Here is a 22,218-nt window from a genome sequence, read left to right on the forward strand (position 1 = left end):
GGTCCATTTTTCTCAAATTGAGTTAATTTATCAAAAAAGTGCGAATCGCAATTTGTTCTAGAAATTCAAAGAGCTTCATGGGTATCTATTTTTTTTCTTTGAAGTTCGAAAAATGAGATCTCACAAAAGAAGACAGTACTTTTTTTGCGTTCATTGGCATTTTTACAACTGTCTATTGGCTATTTTTGAACAATATTTCTGCTTTTTACAGGTGCCGCGACAGCCGCAGCCACCTGCATGTTCCCCTACTCAATACCGGAGTATCAAACGAAAGTCCAAACCGACCCCCTTGAAAATAAACAACCCAGAGTACCATGGAACCACTGGATCAGCTGGTACTGTGTTCCAGAGTTGGCTCAAATCTCCAAGGTAACACGAGTTCATTTTTTTGAAAAAGTAAATCTATTGCGATATGATATAATTTTGTGTAGCACCACTTTCATTATCAGTTTCACATTTCTCAAAGTCAACTGTTTTCTTTAAAACAGTAGAAAGCGAAACTATGATCAGTTAATTGCTCTACTGCAAAGAAAACAAACGCGTTACGTACGCATTTGCTGTTTTTTGCGTTTGTACTAACTCTTATTGTTAACATAGACGAGGGCATACATTAAATGAAGCGATAAGCAGTAAATGAGAGATTTTGGTGGTAGTAATTTTTCAGTAAATAAAATAAAAGAAAAAGGTTTGAAAGATGTTCAATAAAGAGTTGACGCTTAATTACCTTGACATTTCGCAATACGCCTACAATCAATGTGACTGTTGATGGCTCAAACGTTTTCTGTGAGTGAGTGTTTTTCTACAGTTGCGACAATTTGCAGAAAAAAGCTGCTATGGTAATACTTTTCCCACATTTTCAGTACTTAAATCAGATCTGCTGCAACTATTTGCTCTCCGGATCACGGTTTGGCTATAGGATCATTGCGTGGTTTTGACAATTTGGGTTTTGAACATAACATTTTTTTGACCGTCTGGTTGTCTTTCAAAGATCAAAGAAAATTGAGGCGTTTTTGACGCGTTAGTCGAGGTTGGACATAAGAATTTGAAAAAAAATATATATTTGTAGATTTTTTGAAAAAAATTAAACTTTTTCAATAACAGAAAAGATTGTTGAGTATTCGAAAAACATCGAAACGAAAAACATCGAAACGGCGGGAAAAAATATGTTTTTAATTGTTGCATCAACGATGTGAAAATGTGTTTAGTGGTCATATAATAGGCTTTTATATTGCTGAACTGTTTCTGAATTGCAGATTGGATATCGCCGGCAGATCCCCAATGGTGCAAAAGAAGTCAACAGGAGCTCCTCTCTCGGCGTCATCTATTCTCGAGAGGAACTCGGGATGCACCGCTCTCTCCTCCGCTCCATCCTCCATACCCTACACTCCTCCTCCGATGCTGAACCCCCTGAGAAATGGGTCCGGTCTGTTTGCTTCCCAATTCGTGCCACCCACGCCCTTCACGCCTCCGAAGGAAGAAGTGCAGGACCCGGTGATCAACGTAGGCCAGAAGTTCCAAGCGGATATTCCGGACTTGGTGACTACTGGAACTGCTGCTGGATCATCCCCCTCCTCGGCGTCTAGAGCAGAAGTGACGAGAGATCGCAGCGTGCATCTATGGAGTCCGTCAACGTGCAAGCTTTTCGCGAATTCTGAGTGTGAGTGAAATAAAATTGGACGAAAAGATTGGCAATTAAATGCGAAGAACGATCTAATTGAAAGGATTGGAAAACAACAATATAGTTATGATAAGCAAACACAAGTAATCAAACCAGTCAATTATGTCCAGCTCTCAAGCTTATTGATTTATGTTTTTCATGAATACAATAAAATAACCTTAATTTAGAAAAAAAAGTGAAACAACTTTCAAACATATCCGTCGATACCAAACACTCTAATTGGTCTCCACAATTAGACATGACATGCTGAGTAATGATTAGATGTTAGGGGCTTCTTTTTCGTTGAAGGATTCTTTTTCTTTGAAGGATGTTGTTTTTTTTTCAGTGGAAGACTACTTTGCGCTGTCGCAGTCCTGTGCAATAAATGGAGGGGGAAGCAACGTGGAACTAGCCCACCACGTGTTGCATCTGTCCAGGAGCATCAAGGCCGCACTTCGCATGTTATTGAGAAGGAAGACCAGGGTCGTGGAGTCAAGGTCAGTCAGGTTCAGTCAGCAGGGAACACGTTAATTTTGATATTTCAGGATAAGACTATCAAAATGAAATACCTTTCTACTTATTGGGATAAGAATGAGACAGGACACTGTGCACGCAGAATTGTGAACTACACTGTGCACGCAGAATTGTGAACTAGATTATAGAAGTAGTTAAACTCTGATCTGAAGTCTCACATTTTTGAATAGGTGTTTTTTTTGGGTGTCAATGAACGAAATGAAGACATATTTAGGCCGTGTTTTCTCGGTTTTTTTCAGGATATTTGTTCATGCGGTCTGATTTCTTGTTCAGTTTAAATTAGTTTGTTACAGGGAAGGCAAGTTACGCTCTCCAATTAAGAAAGCGGAAATGAGGCGTACAAATGTGATTGAATTCTGGTACATTTGGCCTAGAGGAAACGGCTACGCCTGGGACGGCGGATGTCCTAATGTAAAAATTCAGCCCAAACTGAAAAAAAAAACGTTTAAAATATAGTCCGCCGATAATTTTTCTTCTGCCGGCTTAATTGGCACATCGCGGAAGTGTTTTTGTGCTCGAAGCTGTTTTCACTGTAGTTGCTAATGCTTTCGTGTTTTCCTTTTAATTTGCAAGTTTACTAGCCCTGATTAAAAGTAATGAACGTGGTGAAGACTCTTATGTAGGTCTTGGTGACTTTTTTTGTTTTTTTTTCAGGAAAAATTCCAAAAAATGTTCACGCTTAATTTTGATTTTTAGCGGTTTGGCTTGTGTGATTTCTTTCTTAATTCAGTGCATTTCCTTAAAAGGAAGGCAAAATCCACTATTGCACAGCAAAAGTGTAAAGGTCACGAGAAACCTGATCGACTTCTACTTTCGAAAGTGGGTTTTAATTATCAGATTTTCCAGCGAAATACAATCTTTACGTATTGATCCAGTTTTTTCAATTTGAGTTAATGTCATCAAAAAAGTATCAATCATAAATTGTTCTAGGAATTCAAAGACGTTTAAAGCCATCTCTTTTTTTCTTTGAAATTGGAAGGCTGAAGTTTTGTCAAGAAAAAAGTCAGTTTTTTTTTCTGTTTCTTTGCGTTCATTACTTTTCTCCAACTATTTATCCTGTTTCTTGTTCGGTTTAACAATTTATTTGACTTAATTGATTTCGGCTTATGTTTTTTGACGTAGTGATATACTTTTCCGTCGTATGAATGGAGACAAAATGTTTACGCCTCTGCCCCTCCGAAAACAAAACAACGAAAGTCTTAGATTTTTAGATTTTTAAAGCTGAAAGCTTGCCATGGCAAAAGTTAGTTTCGACTCAACGGTGAAATACCCCAGTTTTGTCGACTCTAATGCTGCTCGATAAAAGTTGCTGAGTTTTATTGGACTTCAGCAATTGCTCGACCTGCCTGTTTTCCTCAAATTCAACAAAATTTGTGGCAGATTTATGAATGGTTGTTGCGATTTTGCCCTCTTAGAATCCGCTCGTTAAATGAAAGCTTATTTAATGCTAGTGTTTGTGTTTTTCGACAGTTTTTCTGAAATCATTTTTTTTTTCATACGTAGTGATTTGTATAATAATGCCAGTCTTGTAGTGTATAAAAAATGTGCCAGTCACAAAAGGTTCTTGAAATTTAAAAAGCTTCGTCCAAAAAATATATCACGTCCAAGTTTTGATAACTTTTGTTTATTTTTCTTATCACAGTTTGGTTTTCACTGTAGTTTTCATGATTAAGTGTCATTGAATGTAGTGTATTAGTCGTGATGATTTTTTACAGGAAGAAGTCTTAAATTTTATGCACACCTAAATTTGATTTTCTCGCGGTTTGGCTTTTATTTTAAGTTGGTTCATTTTCTTTATTAACAGGAAGGAAAGCTAATCAAAGAGCCAAAAAGAAGAGGTCGCAAAAAACGTTAAAGAATTTTAGTTTAAAAATGGATTTTCTTTTTTGGGTTTCAAGGTTTTGGTTTTTGTCCAGTTTTCTCATAAATTGTTCTTGATATCATAAATAGTTATCAGAAATTATATTTGAAATTCTAAGAGCTTCAAGGGTATATTTTTACTTTTAAATTCGAAATTTGAAGTGTTTTCTGGAGTTCATTGACACTTTTCCAACTGTCTGTTGGCATTGCTTTATTACTCTTCAGTGGGCAGTTTTGTTATCTCTTACCAAATTTGGTGTAGATGTCCATTCGTGGACTATCCCTACCAGAGCAGTGTGTATTGGAGTCACTGGGAGAGGATGCAGTTCAACAGGGCCTACAATAGACTCGGAAAAGACTTCTTCCTCATATCCAAAGAGGTAAGCATCAGCAAGTTAACCACCTCCACCCTTTCCAACGTCAACATCACAGTCGGGTTGGGATTTTTTAATTGATTATGAAACAACACTTCTAGCTGATCAGAATCGAGTAATTCATACAGTACTGAGCAATTTTTTGGAATTAATTCTTGGTAGTAAAATTTTAACTTGAACAATTTAGAGAGAGAGTGGATGTCAGTTTAGCGCGTTAAACTTTTGTCAGTCGAGACTAAAAAATATAATAGCTATAAATTGTGTTGCTAACGGACTGGAATATCTAGAAAAAAAAATTGAGGTAATCGAAAACAGGGTTGATATTTTAGTGCCACTTAGTTCGACTGATGTTTAAGAGTCGATAAACGTAGTTCAGACTCTTATATAGGTCGCGATGATTTTTTTTATTTCAGTAAAAGTTGTTAATTAACTTTTTTGGGGGTTTGATTTTTGATTTTGCTCCAAGTTCAACTCATTTGCTTTCTTAAAATGAAGGCAAACTCCACTATCGAGCAGCAAAAGTAGCAAATTTACGATAAACGTGATCGACTTCTAGTTTCGAAAGTGGAATTTAATTTTCAGATTTCCCAGAGAAACGAAAATTTTACTCATTGATCCAGTTTTCTCAAATTAGGTTTATTTTTTATCAAAAAAGTGTCAATCATAAATTGTTCTTGAAGTTCAAAGGTCTTTTATGGCATGTTGGTTTTTCTTTGAAATTCGAAAGTTGAGTTTTTTTTTAAAAAAAAGTCAGAATTTTTTCTGTTTACTTGTGTTCATTGGCTGTTTTTCAACTATCTGTTTGCTATGTTTATAATTTCAGCTAATCGAAAACGGTGGTGTTCTCTTAGTGCAGCTTATTTAGCTAATGTTTAAGAGCTGATGAACGTAGCTCAGACTCTTATATAGGTCGCGATGAGTTTTTTCGTTTTAGGCTCAAATTTACGTTATCGGTGTTTGATTTTTGATTTTGTTAAGCTCAGGGGTCTTCTTATTTATTCGCCCAAATTTCTGAATTTTGCGATTTTGTAATACTCAATGTATAAATGCAGAGAACAAAACAATGAGCGCACTGATTGATTTAGCCGAATTTTAAGCAGGTTTGAAGGTAGTTATTTTTTCCTGAAGCAATTTTCTGTTTTTTTTTGGTCTTTACTTTTGCGAAGCTAATGTGTTAGAACGAACCTTCTTTTTTCCAACCTAAGTAGCAATCTTTGGTGCGGCAATTTTATGGCGCGGTACCCCAATAATTGCCGCACCAATGGGGCACCTTTACATTTTTTTTGATAGCATGTGCTTTGACATTCAAGTAGTAATAAATTAACACTGTTGATCCATTTTTAAATTCATCAAATGAAACTATTTGTTTCAAACAACATCACAATAATAAAAACTCGGTTTCAGAAAATTTCTAACTCATTATATCTTGCAATTTTTTGAAATGTATAATTATTACAATGTGGCTTAATGCTTTGCTATTTGTTACATGCTAAGTTAGTGTGGGTGCCTTCAGTTTGTTATATTCCAAATTTTTAATTGCTAAATTGAGTCTATTTCTATTTGGTGCTGAATCCCATTGGCAATTTGTTAGCATATGTAGCTGCTTTATTGGTTTTTCTGTTGTTAAGATTGATCTTTATTAATAAATCGACAAAAAATATGTTGAAGTAATGTTTTTTGGGCGAATAAGTTCAAGGCCCAAGTTGTTCTTTTCCTTTGATTTTTTTTTGAAATTCGAAAGTTGATTTTTTTTATAACAAATTTTAGTATTTTTTTCTGTTTAGTTGCATTCATTTGCTCTTTTCCAACTTTCTGTTGGCTATGTTTATCAGAATATCAGTCGAAAAATTTTGATCTGATGACTTTATTTGTGATTGTTTCAGCTGAGAAGCAAAAGTATCCGGCAGATTGTGGAATACTATTACGACTGGAAGGTGCTGTGTCCGAACGAGACCACCCCTGAAGGAGGGGAGGGAGAAGATTACTCAATGCCAGTGGAAGACACATGCGATGATGAGATATTCACACACGGGACCGAGAGTTTCAAAAATTTGACCCTCACACAACAGGTGAGTCATCATTTACCTGATGATAGGGTAAGGTTCAACTGATGATAATTACAAAACTAGTAAAATTGACTATAAAATTGTTTGTTAAGGTTGTATTGTGCTGTTAAATTGTTTTTTTGAGAAGATTTATCTTTACTTAGGAAACGAACAGATCTAGTGTGTTTTTGATAGTTTTGATCGTTAAACAAATGCAGATGAACTGAAATTTGGTTCGGAAGAAGTATTGGTTTTGGATGCTTTTAAATACAATACTTAATTAATTCTAATATGTTCAGGATGAGATAGAAGATCCGCTGGCGCATTTAAATTCCGGTCGAAATGGCGAAGAAGTGCTCGGCAAACGTCGCAGACTGAGTCGTTCATGCGAGCTGGAAAACGAAGTGACCAGAAAAGAGGCCAGGCTTGACCTGCTCTCGAATCCGCACTCTGTGCATTCTTACACTTCGTCCGAGAAACCGAAAAGTAGCGAGGAAGTCTCGAATGATTCTGATCTGTGGTCGTTCAGTTCCGTAGACCAACTTCCCTACTTCAGCAACAGAAGTGAGGAGCCATCATTTGCATCGTTCAGCTCAATCGAATCGGCAATCAGTAAGAAGGCAATGTCAAATGAGTCATCATCAGGAGCTGGACTGACATCATCGGCATCAGTAGCAGGCGAACTGCAATTGGTGCCGAATGTGAGTGTGGGCGTGTCGGGTGGCTCCAATCAGAAGACGACAACAACAACTGCCGATTGCTCATATTTTCCATGTAAACTATGCGGAAAGTGAGTTCATAATTTTCTTTCGGATAGTTGAAACAATTTGTGGTGCTGCTTGAGAATTATTTTTCTCTGCGCAGAAAAAAATAAACCTTCTTCTCTAAAATCAGGAGAAAATGTGTTTCCGTAATTATTGGGCGGTGTAACAATTCTTTAACTTACTAAGCTCGAACAGTTATTTAGTTAGTTTAATAAGGATGGAGACTATTATGTATTGTAGTAACTGAATAGATTTTGAAACTGACGATTATCTTTAAGTCATCAAATATTGCGAACATTGAGTAACATGAAATGGTTTATTTTGTTACTCCGACTATTCATGATGTGAAGTTATGGTTGTTTTTAAGGATCTTCCACAAAGTGAAGAGTCGCAACGCTCATATGAAGTCACACAGTCTGAAAGTATTGGCCGAGAGAGAAGCGAACGCAGTTTTGAAAAGCGCCGCGTCAGGTGCTCTGTCTACCGCGCAACAGCAACTTCACTCGGCCACGACAGAAAACAGTATTAGTAATAATAGTAACATAACGAATTCTAGTTTAGACCACAAATTCACAGTGGAAGCCTTAGCCATGGCACAGCCGCCTGTCAAGTTCTCAGCTGAAATGTTCGAAAATGAAAGTTTGGCTACATCTACAAGAATGCGTGAACAGATTCGAACGGGATCATTTGCGCCAAGTGGAGCGACTGGAAATTTCACGACAGCGGTTTTAGGAGTAGGCGGCGACCTGTTAGGTGCGAGCGGAAAGCAAAAAGGCCACTCTAGCAGATCATCATCGCATATGCCGATTCAGAATCAAGCACAGGTGATTAAACAGGAGTCTATCACAGGTGGAAATAATCAGCAGATTGTTCATCATCCAGGCATGCACAATTTGAAACACCACAGGGTATCCGTATCTTCGGCACATGTAACCTCAGCTTCCTCATCATCATCCTTACCACACACGGTGTCCCAATTTCACCTGAATCCAGCATCAGTATCTTCGTATCCTAACGTTAGTAGTGTAGCGACCAGACATGGACTTGGACCACTAACCTGTAACACACTACCAAATCAGACTCAAAACCAGAGCGATTTAGTTCCTGGTAACAACTCGGTCCAACAAATGACCTCGCCTAATTTTCCAGCACAGTCACAACTGGCTTTGAATGCAGCGAATGTGGGCAATGTGCATCATTTGAGAGGTCACCGATTAATCAATAGAGCTCATATATCACCTAACAATACTCAGTTCATGAACCACAACCAACAACAACATCATCACTAGTGATGCAACCATGCGTGCTCAACTGTTTGCTCAGCTGCTGTTGCCTGCTTGTTTGATTGGAACTGCTTTTCAGTTTGAACTCACCACATTTAGTTACTGGTTGATTGCTGACATCATCTAACAGTTGTTTGACTGGAATCTGCATCCTAATAGAGGTTGTTTCATCTTACATTAAAATATCTGTTTTAACTACTGTTAAAATAACTACTGTACGAACGAAGTGATTTTTAAGTGCAATGAACGTAGTGATTACTTTATGTAGGTCTTTGTTTTTTTTGTTGTTTTTTTTTTCAGGAAAAAGTCTTGAAATTATTTGTTCTCGTTCAATTTTGATTTTTTGCCTTTGTTCGATTAATGACTTTTCTTCAAATTTATTGCATTTTCTTTGTTAAAAGGAAGGCAAACTCCACTTTCAAACAGAAAAAATGTAAAGGTCACAAAAACGTGATCGACTTCTAATTTCGAAGATGGAGCTTTATTATCGGGTTACCCAGCGAAATAAAAATTTAACCTTTTGATCCGATTGCCTCGAATTGGCTTTATTTTATCAAAAAATGGTCGAACATAAATTGTTCGTGAATTTCGAAGAGCTTTAGGGACATATATTTTTTCTTTAAAACTTGCAATTTGAATTTTTTTTTTCAAAAAATAAGTCAATTCTTTTTCTGCTTCCTTGCGTTCATTACTCTTTTCCAACTGTTAGTTGGCTATGTTCCTTTATATAGGCATTGATGATGTTTTTCTTTTTGTCTGGATAAGTTGATCAAGCTCAAATTTTTTTTTGCTGTTGGATTCATGAATATTTTTGCTCACTAAATGAATTAGCTAAATAGAAGGTAAATTGCTATCTTAAATAAAGAAGGTGGTGATGGAGCGAAGAGACTTGAACTAAATTTAGGTTCGATGTCATTTTAATTTTCAGAAATGCACTAGGTGGATTAAAACAATTAAACTACATATTGAGAGATGCATGCGTATTTAGACAGGCAGCTATGGCTTAGCGATTAATATGGGCATATTTTTAGCCGGAAGCTGTGTATCGAATCCTTTAGTCTCTGTAGACTTCTTCTAACAGCTTTCTATCGAGTTTTCATTTAGCACCAAAACAGTTTTCATCTGCATCAAAACTACTCGCACACCAGAAAGTAACACACAAATCCATTCGCAATTTAAAAAACTTGCAAGAAATGAAGTAGTTTACCTAAATAACTCTACCACTCACGGTATGTGAAATTGATCTGTTTGGCTGAAACTAAATGGATGCTTGTCATATTTGATATCTTAGTTTTGTCCACGAAATTTTTTTAGCTGTTACCAAGTTGGTTTGAAGGTCGAATTTTTTATGCTGTAATGCATTTCTGGAACGCAACTTTCAAGAATTCACGCAACAATCAAGAATTCACGCAACTTTCAAATGTCAACGAACTCAAAATGTTGTGTAGACGAACGAAGAGATTGTCACTTATATAAATCGTGATGATTAAGAAGAATGAACGTAGTGAAAACTCGTATATAGGTCTTGGTGGTTTTTTGTTTTTTAGGCTCAATTTGATTTTTTGATTTTTTCAAGTTCACTTCATTTCCTGTGCTGAGAATGAGGCAACATCCACTATCGTACATAAAATAGTAAAGGTCATGAAAAACGTGGTCTACTTCTAGTTTCGAAAGTCGATTTTAGTTTTTCTGCTTTCTTGCGTGCTGTGTGTTGGCTATATTTCGTTTTTAAACAAGCATAGCCGTAGTGTGATACTACGATGCAACTTCTTTTAAACCTAATTCGAAAATAAAAATGGTATTTATTGATGGCACTTTTAAATCAGGAGCCTGCATCGGCACTATAATACCATGTGCTTTGCCAACTGATTTGTGATTAATTATTACATGATGCATTTTGCTATTTGTCTCATACAACAGTAAAATTATATGAACTTTTTTCTTAAGTTGTCAAACTCGGTATGTTTTGCGAATAATTTATAAAAAATTTGAATTTACACTTACTAATTAATTGCATGTAAAATTAAACTGGTTGCATTTAGCTTATCATATCAAGTTATTACATGCAGAACTTGTGTTTCTGTGCATTTTAAAGCTCACAAATCTTTTGCCGCTTTCTCACTTGTGTTTGCGAAGCTGCAGCTTTGCCTGTGTCAAATGATGAAATTTGGTTAATAAGGTAGTTTTTACGGCTTCCTTAAGTTCATCAATACTTGAATGGAAAATCTAGCTCTTGGCAAATCTAGGTTTTTTCTGCCACTTTTTTCAGTCTTTTTTGAGATTTTGAATAGGATAGAGCCAATTTTTTGTCTATAGTGTTTTTGTTACACTTTTTGTGACTTAATGAGATGCTCCAGACATTTTGCAGCTATGAATAAACACGACATTTTTTGTTTTTGTCCATTTTGCGGCTATGACTAAACACGATATTTGTTTGACGATTCAGGTTTTGGTGATTTTGCGTATTATTAGCGATATCCGTATTCTTTGCTGCGTGGTTGTAACTATCAGCTATTACATGAAACTATTTAATGCTTAATGGTTTTAATATAGTCAAGCGTAGGTGAATTTATTAGGTTGCTCAAGTTTTGCCTTTGAAGCGGCAATTGTTGAGCTCAATCCAGCTTTAGGTGAAATAATCTTCTTCAATGCTTTTTGTTCAAGCGTTTTTCCTAACTGCTTTGCTATGAAATATTCATGTAAGGGGATCAAGAACATGAGTGTTCTACCAAGGTTTTGACACAGTAATGATTTTAGACAACTTAAATCATTTTCTTAGTTGTTCTAATTGAATAAACGTTGAATAAAAATTAATTGAATAGAAGTTTCTGTCATAAAAGTCTTGAGCGAATAGAAATATAAAAAAATCGTAATCCAAAAATAAAAATTAGGTTTTTCCAAATGGGTGTCCTCGAATATTCTGCGTCCTAACAGTTTGTAGCACAATCATGCTAGAGTAATTGGCAATATTCTGTAATTGGTCATTAAAAACCTGCAGACAATTTCATCGGAACTTAAGTGTATTAGCGCTAAATAAGTTTCAGCGTTTAATTTGCTAAAAGATTCGTTTAGTTTTTTAAACAGTTTTTCTAGTTAGATTTTGGTTTTTTTCAAATAGGCCTTTTTTCAAATAGGCTTTGATTGAATTTTTTATTAAGTGTCGATGAACGTAGTTCAGACTCTTACATAGGTCGCTATGATTTTTTGTTTTTATTTTAGGAAAAGTAAAAATTTTGTTCAGGCTCAAATTAACTTTTTTGGGGGTTTGATTTTTAATTTCGTTTTAATATCAGTTTTTTTTCCTTTCTTAAAAGGAAGGCAACTCCACTATCGAACCACAAAAGTGTACTGGTCACGAAAAATGTGATCGAATTCTAACTTCGAAAATGGATTTTTTTTTAGATTTTCCAGCTGTATAAAAATTTTACTTATTGATTTTACGTTTTCTGAGATTGGAGTAATTTTGTTTTAAAAAGCCTATCATAAATTGTACTTCTCTGTTTTCTTTGAAATTCGAAAGTTGAGTTTTGCAAAAATTAAGTTTTTTTTTCTGTTCACTCGAGTTTATTGACTTTTTTCGTATGTCTGTTAGCTGTATGTTTAGATTATTGCCTCCTGAGTTTGCTTTATCTAATTGCCAACTGGCCTTGGTTTGGTCTTGGCTTATGAAAATATGATTTTTTTTGCTGCAAATAGACATACATAATTTGTAATGTAAAATCTCACTTATTTTTGTTGTTTGATTTTTCAGGAAAAAGTCTATAACTTCTTGAAAACATTTTTTAGTCTTTTTGGGGTTAAAGTCCTCGTCAACGTTTTAATCGTTTTTAAAAAGCTTAGTAATTAGATTATTAATTTGATATTTGATATTTCTGCGGAATATATGACTTCATCTTAGTTAATTAATAAAGTTAGTTGAAAATGCATATAAAGTTAGTTGAAAATGGTTATAAATATCTGACTTCATCTTAGTTAATTAATAAAGTTTGTTGAAAATGGTTATAACTGAAAATGGTTATTAAATGTTGAAATGTTGAAACTCTTCCTCCCCCGCAACATAAATCCACTTCTTCATAGACTCCTAATATGATAAAATCTCCCCGCAATGAAAAAAAACGCCTTAGGTCAAAAAATATCCAAATCTCGGTATCTTTGACCCCCCGGGATTTTGCCACCGCTGAGTAATTGAATACGATCATGCGAGAATATATTGTCAGAAAATGAACTTTTGGTTTTGAAATGAAAACCACTGTTTGCAGTATTAATGATTTTTTTTTGCTTGCAGGATGGAACCAACTTCACTAGATGAATAAAAGGGACCAAGAAGAAATTTCAAAGAAAAGAGGGTAAAAGTGAAGTGAACTAACTAATCTTGAACAACAATGAGCAGAGTTTGATGCAACATGAACTAAACTGTTTTTAGTGGTACTATTTATAAATTGTGCATAATGTATTAAAAAATCTCTATCTTTTCCATTGGGGAAATTCTCCCACCCACGTGACATAATGACCGAATGTCAGTGACTTCTATTAGACCATTACAATTGAGTACACAAAAGGTGAATGTAATAGCGCGAATTTGTCAGCGCTTTGGACAATTTTGAAAGGATTTGATTGGTTGGAATATTCTGACTTTGGTTTTCTCTGTCACGATAATAGCCCTTCTTTTCAATCCGTGATTTATGTCTCATTCTTGATAAGTGTTGCCTTTCCTGCCGAGCAGTAACTGTTTACGTTTAGAATATTATTAAATAATATTTTGTTTACAATCAGAGGAAAATAATGATGTTAGTCGCAGAGCGACTCTTTTAGATCATTAGTTATTTTGTATCTGTGTTGAATCATTAATTGTGAATATTTTTCAATTATATCAAGTTGAACTGATAGCAAGAACAGTAAAGTTTTAATCATTTGTTGTTATAGTTTAGCAGCAAATTAAGACCTTTCGAATTAACTGGACGAAATGAGAGGATGAAAATTGTTTTGATTTATAGTTTAAACCAGTTAAGATTTTTTTCAACTTTTTGCATTCAGTTCAACTTTTCCAACTTAGCAGTTGACTTTGTTCTTAGATACGTTCCACTTACTCTATTTTTCTATATTATTCTTAAACATACGATTTGATCTATATTTTAATTTAAATTCAAGTTTGGTTGTTGGAATCGTTTTTGAACGACCAGATCTGAAAAGCGAGCGCTTGCTAGAAAAAGAACCGTCGTGATGGAAGCCGTTTGTAAATTAGCTTGAGCCGTAAGTCCTTAAACCCACATATCTTGTGTTTAACGCCATAACCCCATATGTTTTTACCCCGCATTCAATTGGCACGAAATTCATTATTGAAAGCACTACACGAAAGTACTGTAACTTGGCTTTTTTCGTATTGAGACAGTTAAAACAGCACTAATTTCCTCAATGATCTAGGAAAGTTACAATAATGTTGTCGGCAAATAAGAAAACGTCGCAAAATTTCCGGCTACAGTCCCTACCTTAACACTTTTTTTTACATAGGATAACCCGAACGTCCACCCTTACAGCCACAATGCCAGCATTTGTTCCGAGGAAGTTTGCTTATTCATTTGTTCATGGAATCAATTATGGCAGTATTTCTCTTCTTGCCAGCTAAAGCAAAAATTTGCTTTGACGCTATTATAATCATTTTAATCATGGCACATAAACAAATTTCCATTGTAAATTTTTGAACAAATTAGCGTAAAATTGGATAGCGTGGCTTTTGTTTGCCACGATTACGTATCTGCTGAAGATACGCAACGTTTTTGCAATAAAAGTTTAAAAATCATAGCCGCTGTTTTTTGTGTTACGCTTTTGCGTCGGTTCAGTTTTGTGTTTTTGAATTATTATTTTATTTAATTGCATAAACTATCACAAATCTTGAAAAACAAAACGGAATCACGGATGCCTGGTTTTTACGAATCAGTTCTTCATCAAATTGTTCAAAAAACAGCAGTGGTTTTGTTGTCACGGGATGAGAATTTTGGTCAAGTACGTAATTTAGGCAGTTTCTTTTCCTAGACTCTTAACATTCAACTTTTTTTTTGCTGTTGTTTACAACGAGTGATTGCAAAAGACAGATTGATTGTCTATAATCATAATCTTTATCATGTAGCTTCATGTTTTTTTAAAATCAAAAAGTACTAGAACAAGGATAGCCGGTTACTGCTTTTTGGAGCAATTTTGAGCAATAGTGTTTTAACTATTTGTCCGTGGAATCCAAAACAGCGAAGAAGATCAAAGAAAACTAGCAATGTTGTGGATTCCGGGAAAAATCTGAATTTGGCGTGTTGCGGAGTCCGCCAATATTTGACAAAATGCACAGTTTGATCTAATAATGTTATAAAACTTATTCGACATTCAAAAAAAATTGGCCTAGAAAACAGTTTTTGAGAGATGTCACTCGACCAATTCCGATGATTTTTTGTAGTATCACATTTTGCGTGGAAAACAAAAAAAAGAAAAAGAAAAAAACTAAAGCACCCGAATACAAGTTTTCTCCACTTTTTTTAAATGGTCGGAACAAAAACCCGGAGTCACAACATTTCACTGTATAAGGACTGTTTTCTACTATATGATAAAATCTACTAGCCCATTTTTTAGTTTTAAAGCTATAACTATTTTTTATCATTGCTCATTTAATCTTTTATTTTTCTCTCAGAAAAAAAACGTTCAATAAAAACTAAGAAAAAGTTAAAATTGAGTTTTTTACGAGAATTTTTTTATGACACAAATCGTACTGAACAAATTTTCATACTAATTTGTACGACAAATACCATGATTTATTACAAAACCTGAATTACTAGAAGGCTATTTTCTACTTAACTCAGTGGTAAAGCGCGTGTGCTCTGGTTTTGATTGACTAAGTTTCGACTTCTGGCTTAACCTCTTGCTTTTTTTTGATTAATACCAAAACAACAATTGTTTGTTCTGTGAAAACTTGAATTGCCGGGAATTTTTTTTTCTGTTGTTTTTTTTTGGTTTATTTTTAAACGCATTGACTATTCTTGGAGCAAATTATACTGCAATTTAGATTTGATCTGTAATTTGTAAACTTACCAACTGTTTCTTAAAAGAATTCTTTTCTACGTTTTTCGCCTAAATTGTACCAGCTTCTGTTATATAATATTAATAAATAAAAACAAGATAGAATTAGACCCTCAAGGCGGGAACTAGTTGCTCTAAATCAGAGATAATAAAGTTTGTAAATTAAACTTAAAAACCATGACTCTGGATAAATCGAGTGTTCAAATGTTTGTAGTTTGTCAACCAATAACAGGTTCAGATTCTTTTTAAAAATTACAAGTTCTTGAAAAGGATCATAGCCAGGCAAAATGTTCGATATTGCGAGGGTGTTTGACATATCTGCGACACGTTAAAAGAAAATTTCACATAGTTTTCTCGGTGTTATCATTGGCTGGCATTCTCAAAAAGGTCTTGTTTACCGTTCGATTTGAATCAGGGCCATTGTCGATTGTGCAAAACTCAAGAAAAAATAACGACAACTCGTTAATAAGAACTATTTTTTTAAAGCAAAAATAAATTTTTTTTAAATAACGTCAGTGAAATTGGCAACAGCTTGCTTTTTTAAAGTAAAAAACATAATCCTGATCATTCAATTCAGGTTTTTTGTAACACCATTTTTTTCATCGTCGTTGAAATTTTTCTTTTCCCTTACATTGGTTTTTAATCGCAAACCAAACTGGAAATAACAACATAAAAAGTTATTGATAGTATGCAATTTTAAAAAGCGACTCGAACAGAGCTACTCAGTGAGTTTGGTAAAGATCTTCTGATGTAAATAAATTGCTTTTTTAAAATTTTCGGTGCTGTGGTATATCCATGACATTTTAAAATTGCACCAAACATCAAGGTCTTTCACCGTGTCTTCTAAAAATATTTGTTCTCCGTCAAAAAATAAAAGATTGCTTAAGGGGTATCATTCAAAGGGTAAAAGGATTTTTGAAATCTAATTTCTTCAAATTTGTTAAAATTGAAGTCAATTCTGTTTTCTGCTGCCCAGATTATGATTTTGCTTAAATCTGTTTGACACGAGGAGAGGTCAAACCAGTTTCCAATAATTGTTGTATCGTCAGCATATAAAAATAAAGGGTTGTCAAAAATATCTGGCATATCGTTTATATATAAAGAAAACAAAAACACTGCATAAATTGATCCTTGTGGACTACCACTTGTTATATTGCGGGAAAGAGACAATGTATTACGAAGAAATATTATTTGTTTTCTAATTGTGATAAAAGCTGCAAAAAAATGAAGAAACTCATTATCGAAGCCTATTTTGGCAAGCATGTATAAAATGATGTTATGGCTAAGAGAGTAGAAACATTTTGAAATGTCCAAAAAACGCGTGAAAAGTAACTCTCCTTGTTCTAATTTCTTGTATACAACATCAATACAATATAAAGTTTGTCACAGTCGAATGATGGTTTCTAAATCCAAGTTGGTTTTTACATAAATTTTTTTGAATAAAACCCTTTATCTTGTTATATAAAACTCGTTCAAATGTTAGGGCAATTGCAAGAAGTACTGAAATGGGCCTGTATTTCAATGTTCATATCAGAAATTTTTTTGTGTAAAGGATGAATGTGTGCTATTTTCCAGATATCTGGAAACTGTATATCACTGACTATGCAAATAAACAGTTCAACAATATCATTCAAACAGAACTGTAAAACGAAAATTACTATCTTAGGAGACATACCATCAGCTGAATTTATTCCTGATTTGCATTTACTCAATTTTGTTTAAAATTTCGCATTGCGAAACGAAAACATCTGATAAATTTATTCCTGGAAAATTGACTTTGGAACATTCATTGGCTCGCTGTCTGTTCTCATCAAAAATATTCAAAAAACTCGTTAAAAGCCTCACGGATTGCAAAATCAGAGTATAAACTGATATTTTTGCATGACATTTTCTTGGGTATTTTTGACTTTCCATTTATCGATCTGAGAATTTTGTAAGTCACTTTCAAATCGAAGTCTTTCATTGACCTAAAGTAAGCGGCTCTGTCTAGTTCTAAAGAATCATTCAAAACTCGCCTGCAGCGTTTAGTTTTCTCGTCAGAATAGTTATGTTTTAATGCCGTCTGAAAACGATTTTTAGCATTTATTGACTGTGATGACATCCAATGGGGGATCTAGAGCTTTTTTGGAATATATTAGTTAACGGCTTGATAATACAACCCAAAGAACGTTTCAAGCTTTCTATTTGCATCATTCGAGCAGTGAAGTCTGTTGCTTAAGAAAAACAAACGCAGTGATTCTGATTCTGCTTTACGGATACAGTAATGGCTTAGGTTTATCTGTTCCGTTCCAATTTCGAATGCTACTTGACAGGAAAATGCAGGATGATCTGAGAAGCTTTGGTTTGTTTCAAAGTTATTACATAAAAAAAGGATTGTCTGTTAATAATACATTTCGCTGTAAAAAGTCATTATCCATCAGCAAACCAAGATGGAACTTTGCAATTGATTTTAAAAAACTGGATTCATGTTGGTCATCACTTGATAAAGTATTCCAATCAACTGAGGTTAAGTTCAGATCGCCGCATAACATCCAGTGCATTCTGTTCAAATTAGATTCTACCACATTGAACAAATTGTAATTGGTTGCATCATTTTAATTGCAAAAAAAAGAATTTCAAGCTTTTTTGTGCTTCAACTGGGGTGAGGCTTAAAAGTTATGATATAAGTTTCTTTTTTTGGCTCAACGGGCGCCACCCAAGTATTGTCGCTAAGCTTCTCGGTTATCGGTTTTAAACGTTTATTCATAACGCTGGCGATTTTTATAAATAAATTGGACATCAGTCGAGGTACACGGATGAAATTTTGGCAGATATTTTTTTTGGTTTAAGGAAAATGGTAAACGTATTTAAAAATAGTCAAAACATTTTTTTCTTCGTCTTCCTGGATAGCAGTGGGTTTCTTCGTCTTCCTGAGTGGGTTGCATCCCACAAAATAGTAAGATAATAAAAACTCATTTATGATATGAGCCTCCCCCATCCATAATTTCGAAAGTTTGGAGTTAATGATTAAATTGGCTTTTGGGCCCTTGTAGTTAAATTCGGCCAATTGAAAAAATTTAACCTATTTCCACTTTTTGGATTTCATTTTACGCTGAATTGTGGTTTCTGCTCGATGCAATCACAGTTTCAGCGAAAAGTTTTAACTTGTTTTCAGACAAAGTAGGTTGAAACCGCCAGCGCAATGATTGTTTGAAAGCCGATAGCTTTATAATGGAGACAAATGAGCTTCTTCAAAAAGAACTCACACCATAAATAACCTCAATTTAAAAAGCAAGTATGAGGTATCGTCGCACATGAAATCTGAAATTTGAAAACATTTGAAGTTTCAGATGAATTATATTCCGCTAAATTACATCTATTTGTTTTTAATTGAAATGTACGTTCAAATTTACAGAAAATAGCCAACTCTGGTCAAGAAATTTAGTGGAAGTTTTGTTTCAACTGTTTTCAGATGATAGCTGAGAAATCATTTGTTTATTCTGCTTTTCCCCTTCATTTAATTTAAACTTTAAGGTTGTTGAACTATCTTCAAGGCAACGAGGAAAATTTTTTCTCCAAACCCTTTTTTGTTTTCACTTCTTCTTTGATTTATCTTTCAGTAGTGAAGCATCTATGAAGCCTGGACGTGTATCGTCCACGCTTCTGTAGCTCCCCCCGCTTTTGCTTCTGACATCTTCGTCCCCATTATCACCCACGTTTTTATAGTCACTCAAATTGATCCCACCTGGCGGAGTCGGGGGGACATTTTTGCCAATCGGGGGGAGTTTGTTATTATTGTTGTTTTTCTTTTTCTTGTTTTTCTTGTTCTCTGCGTGCCGATAGACAATGACGGTATTGTGGGTGCCTCCGCTAGGCACCCGCGGCTCTTCAGGCATAATTAAAGTGGATTCCCGTCGCACGGAACCTGTTGTGGGAAAGGGTAGTGGAGATAGATCTGTGGGACTCTCCGAAGTATCGGTTGGACTATTTTCGTCAGGCTGAGAAGTTGGAGAGATTATTGAGTCAATTGAACTTTTTCCTTTAGTGCGTTCCTGTAATGAAAATAACTGTTATGTTAAACTATTATTTTAAACCTGCCAAACTTTTGTTCCAACTATTTTCGAAAAAATTGACCGAATATTTCTGCTCGGGTTGGTTTTTTTTCTCCAGACAAATTTACCTGGGATTATTTTAAAAAATTATTATGGGGGTTTTAAAATTGCCAATTTGGCCACTTTGGGACAACTAACGAGCAATATATTTCATGATATTAGTGCGATATTTCGGTGGAGAGGGGGAGGGGGTGGTTCAATAGTGTTGAAGTACAACAGTGCCGAAACTGAAAATGCGTTCAGTCGCAGAAATTAATCATCATTTGAGAAATTTGAGTTTTTTTTGTAAATCGTTGGCAGTTTTGCGTGAATACTGTTTTGTTTTGGAGCGAAACCGAGAAGAAAATTTATCAAATTGTTGAGTTAATTATTTTCAGAAAAATTTATGACGCCGCGCTTGGGGAACTTTTGGTGTTTAGAATGCGGCATCAAATAAAAAATGGCCATTTTTGTCTTTTTAACTTCCGTTCATTTGCATATAGTTTCTTTTCAGTAGTTTGAGATGGGACAGGGCAAATTTGCCGAATTACAGCAGTGCCAAAAATCAAAATATTATTTAACAGTGCCGCAAATTATTTTGAATACTGTTTTAACTCATCCCAAATGACTGACAAGTAATTATGTTCAAATGGACGGAAATTAAAAAGACAAAATTGGCCATTCTATTTGATGCCACTTGTTACACAGCAAAATTTACCAAAGCGTGGCGTCTTAAATTTGAAAAGATAAAAAACGGCAACTTGATTGATACCGCTTGCTAAACAAACAAAAAAAATCCCTAAGTGCGGCGTCATAAATTTTTCTGAACAAACAATTAGCTAAGCAAAATTGTCAAAATTTCCTTTTGATTTTGCTCCAAAACAAAACATTTTTATGCCAAATTGCCAACAATTCACAAACGGAACATATCTATGCACCAGCGGAGATTTAATCCGTTTAGAAACCGTTCTAAATTGAATTGAGGCATGCTATTTGGTGTATTAATTACTTGGTGATACAGTGCTGATTTGAATTATCCGGACGAAACGAACAAAACTTGAATTTTCAAACGCGTTTTTCTCAAATTGGGTTAAGATTAGACAAAAAGCGAAGGGACAAAAGTTGCTTAGAATTTCACCAGAATTAATATGGTGCCATTTTTTCTCCGAAATTCTCTACAAAAATTTTACCCCAAAAATGGGTCATTTTGGCTTTTTTCAATTAATCAAGAATTACGCTGAAACTACCTTGTTAATTGATATGAAAATTATACCACAGGAAGTCTCTTATGCAGCTCAACAAAGTTTAAGAAGGGTTAAATCTCCAAAAATTTGCGCAAATTGTTTAAAATTTATTTTTAAACAGAGATTCTGGGTTTTATATAGTAAAAATCACATTTAATGACTATCAAGTAAAAAGAATTTCATTTATACTGGTTTTTGGAGATTTAACCCTTCTTAAACTTTGTTGAGCTGCGTAAGAGGTTTCTTGTGATCTAAATTTCATATCAATTAACAAGGTAGTTTCAGCGTAATTCTTGATTAATTGAAAAAAGCCAAAATGACCCATTTTTGGGGTAAAATATTTGTTGAGAATTTCGGAGAAAAAATGACACCATAATAATTCTGGTGAAATTCTAAGCAACTTTTGTCCTCTTCCTTTTTTGTCTAATCTTAACCCAATTTGAGAAAAACGCGTTTGAAAATTCAAGTTTTGTTCGTTTTGTCCGGATAATTTAAATCAGCACTGTATTCAATTTCTACCATTTTGTACTTTACTTTGCATATGGGGGGGATGATTTTGAAAAAGTTTCAAAAACTTTTCAATTTTTTTTTTGAAAATTCCATTTGTTTTTTTAAGTGAACGCTACTCCATCGACCTTAAAAACAGTTAGAACATTCAGGTCTTCACCCTGATACGAGCAGTTTTGTTCTCTTTTGTCCCTTCTTGAAAAATGTGCGCTATTTTTATGAACTTAAGAAAGTGTACCTATTTAGAATCACCTTGACTCATGAGGTGACTTTATGTGTCCCCGGCACTCTATCTCCTTAAAAATAAGCATGTATTTGCTCCAGTAACGACTTCTGCGTCAATATTAGGAAAAGTTTGTTGAGAATAAGTTTCAAGGAAGCATACCTCGTTCAAGTCGTCTGAAGGCTTTCGTTTATTTCCCCTCGCCGACTGCATTTCTATTTTCGCATCGGTCGCCGGGGACTCATTCTTTTTTGATCTCAAATCCCCAGCCTCATTCCCTATTTGGCTACTGGGCTCTTGACCCATTGAGACTGTATTTTCAGGCTCCTTTTCCCTGTTATTTTTAATTTTGGACTTCTGGCTTTTATCTGGGTTTTCGGAATTGGTTGTTGAATCGCTGGCGGGATCTCTGGATGTCGCGTTGTTCCTGGGAGTCACACTGGCAAGCACCACTGGCTTGGTAGATTTCAAACCATTCGGAGTTCGGGTGAAGTACACGCTGAAAAATGCGGGTCTTTTTTAGGTAAAGATTATGTTCAAATACTGCAAGCTTGGATCGTTTTCCAGCAAGATCTGAGCTGTTTTTGTTCCGACTTTCCAT

The 22,218-nt window shown here is 34.8% G+C and overlaps 2 protein-coding genes across 2 annotated transcripts in view; one reads left to right on the forward strand and one right to left on the reverse strand.

Moving 5' to 3' along the window:
* Window positions 1–13,444, forward strand: part of LOC134848725 (uncharacterized) — a 79,923-nt gene extending 66,479 nt beyond the window's left edge. The window contains exons 9-16 of the mRNA XM_063866237.1: window positions 212–369; window positions 1,254–1,657; window positions 2,004–2,154; window positions 4,314–4,431; window positions 6,309–6,494; window positions 6,770–7,260; window positions 7,602–8,440; window positions 12,803–13,444. Of these exons, the coding sequence (XP_063722307.1) occupies window positions 212–369; window positions 1,254–1,657; window positions 2,004–2,154; window positions 4,314–4,431; window positions 6,309–6,494; window positions 6,770–7,260; window positions 7,602–8,440; window positions 12,803–12,822 (2,367 nt within the window). The 3' untranslated portion in view covers window positions 12,823–13,444. The remainder of the gene's footprint in view (window positions 1–211; window positions 370–1,253; window positions 1,658–2,003; window positions 2,155–4,313; window positions 4,432–6,308; window positions 6,495–6,769; window positions 7,261–7,601; window positions 8,441–12,802) is intronic.
* Window positions 13,445–18,920: 5,476 nt separating this feature from the next.
* LOC134848727 (uncharacterized) overlaps window positions 18,921–22,218 on the reverse strand; it is a 47,867-nt gene continuing 44,569 nt past the window's right edge. The window contains exons 22-23 of the mRNA XM_063866238.1: window positions 21,780–22,116; window positions 18,921–19,604 (exon numbers count right to left, since the gene is read on the reverse strand). Of these exons, the coding sequence (XP_063722308.1) occupies window positions 19,146–19,604; window positions 21,780–22,116 (796 nt within the window). The 3' untranslated portion in view covers window positions 18,921–19,145. The remainder of the gene's footprint in view (window positions 19,605–21,779; window positions 22,117–22,218) is intronic.

This window comes from Symsagittifera roscoffensis, chromosome 6, assembly GCF_963678635.1.
Source record: "Symsagittifera roscoffensis chromosome 6, txSymRosc1.1, whole genome shotgun sequence".
Lineage (NCBI taxonomy): Eukaryota > Metazoa > Xenacoelomorpha > Acoela > Convolutidae > Symsagittifera > Symsagittifera roscoffensis.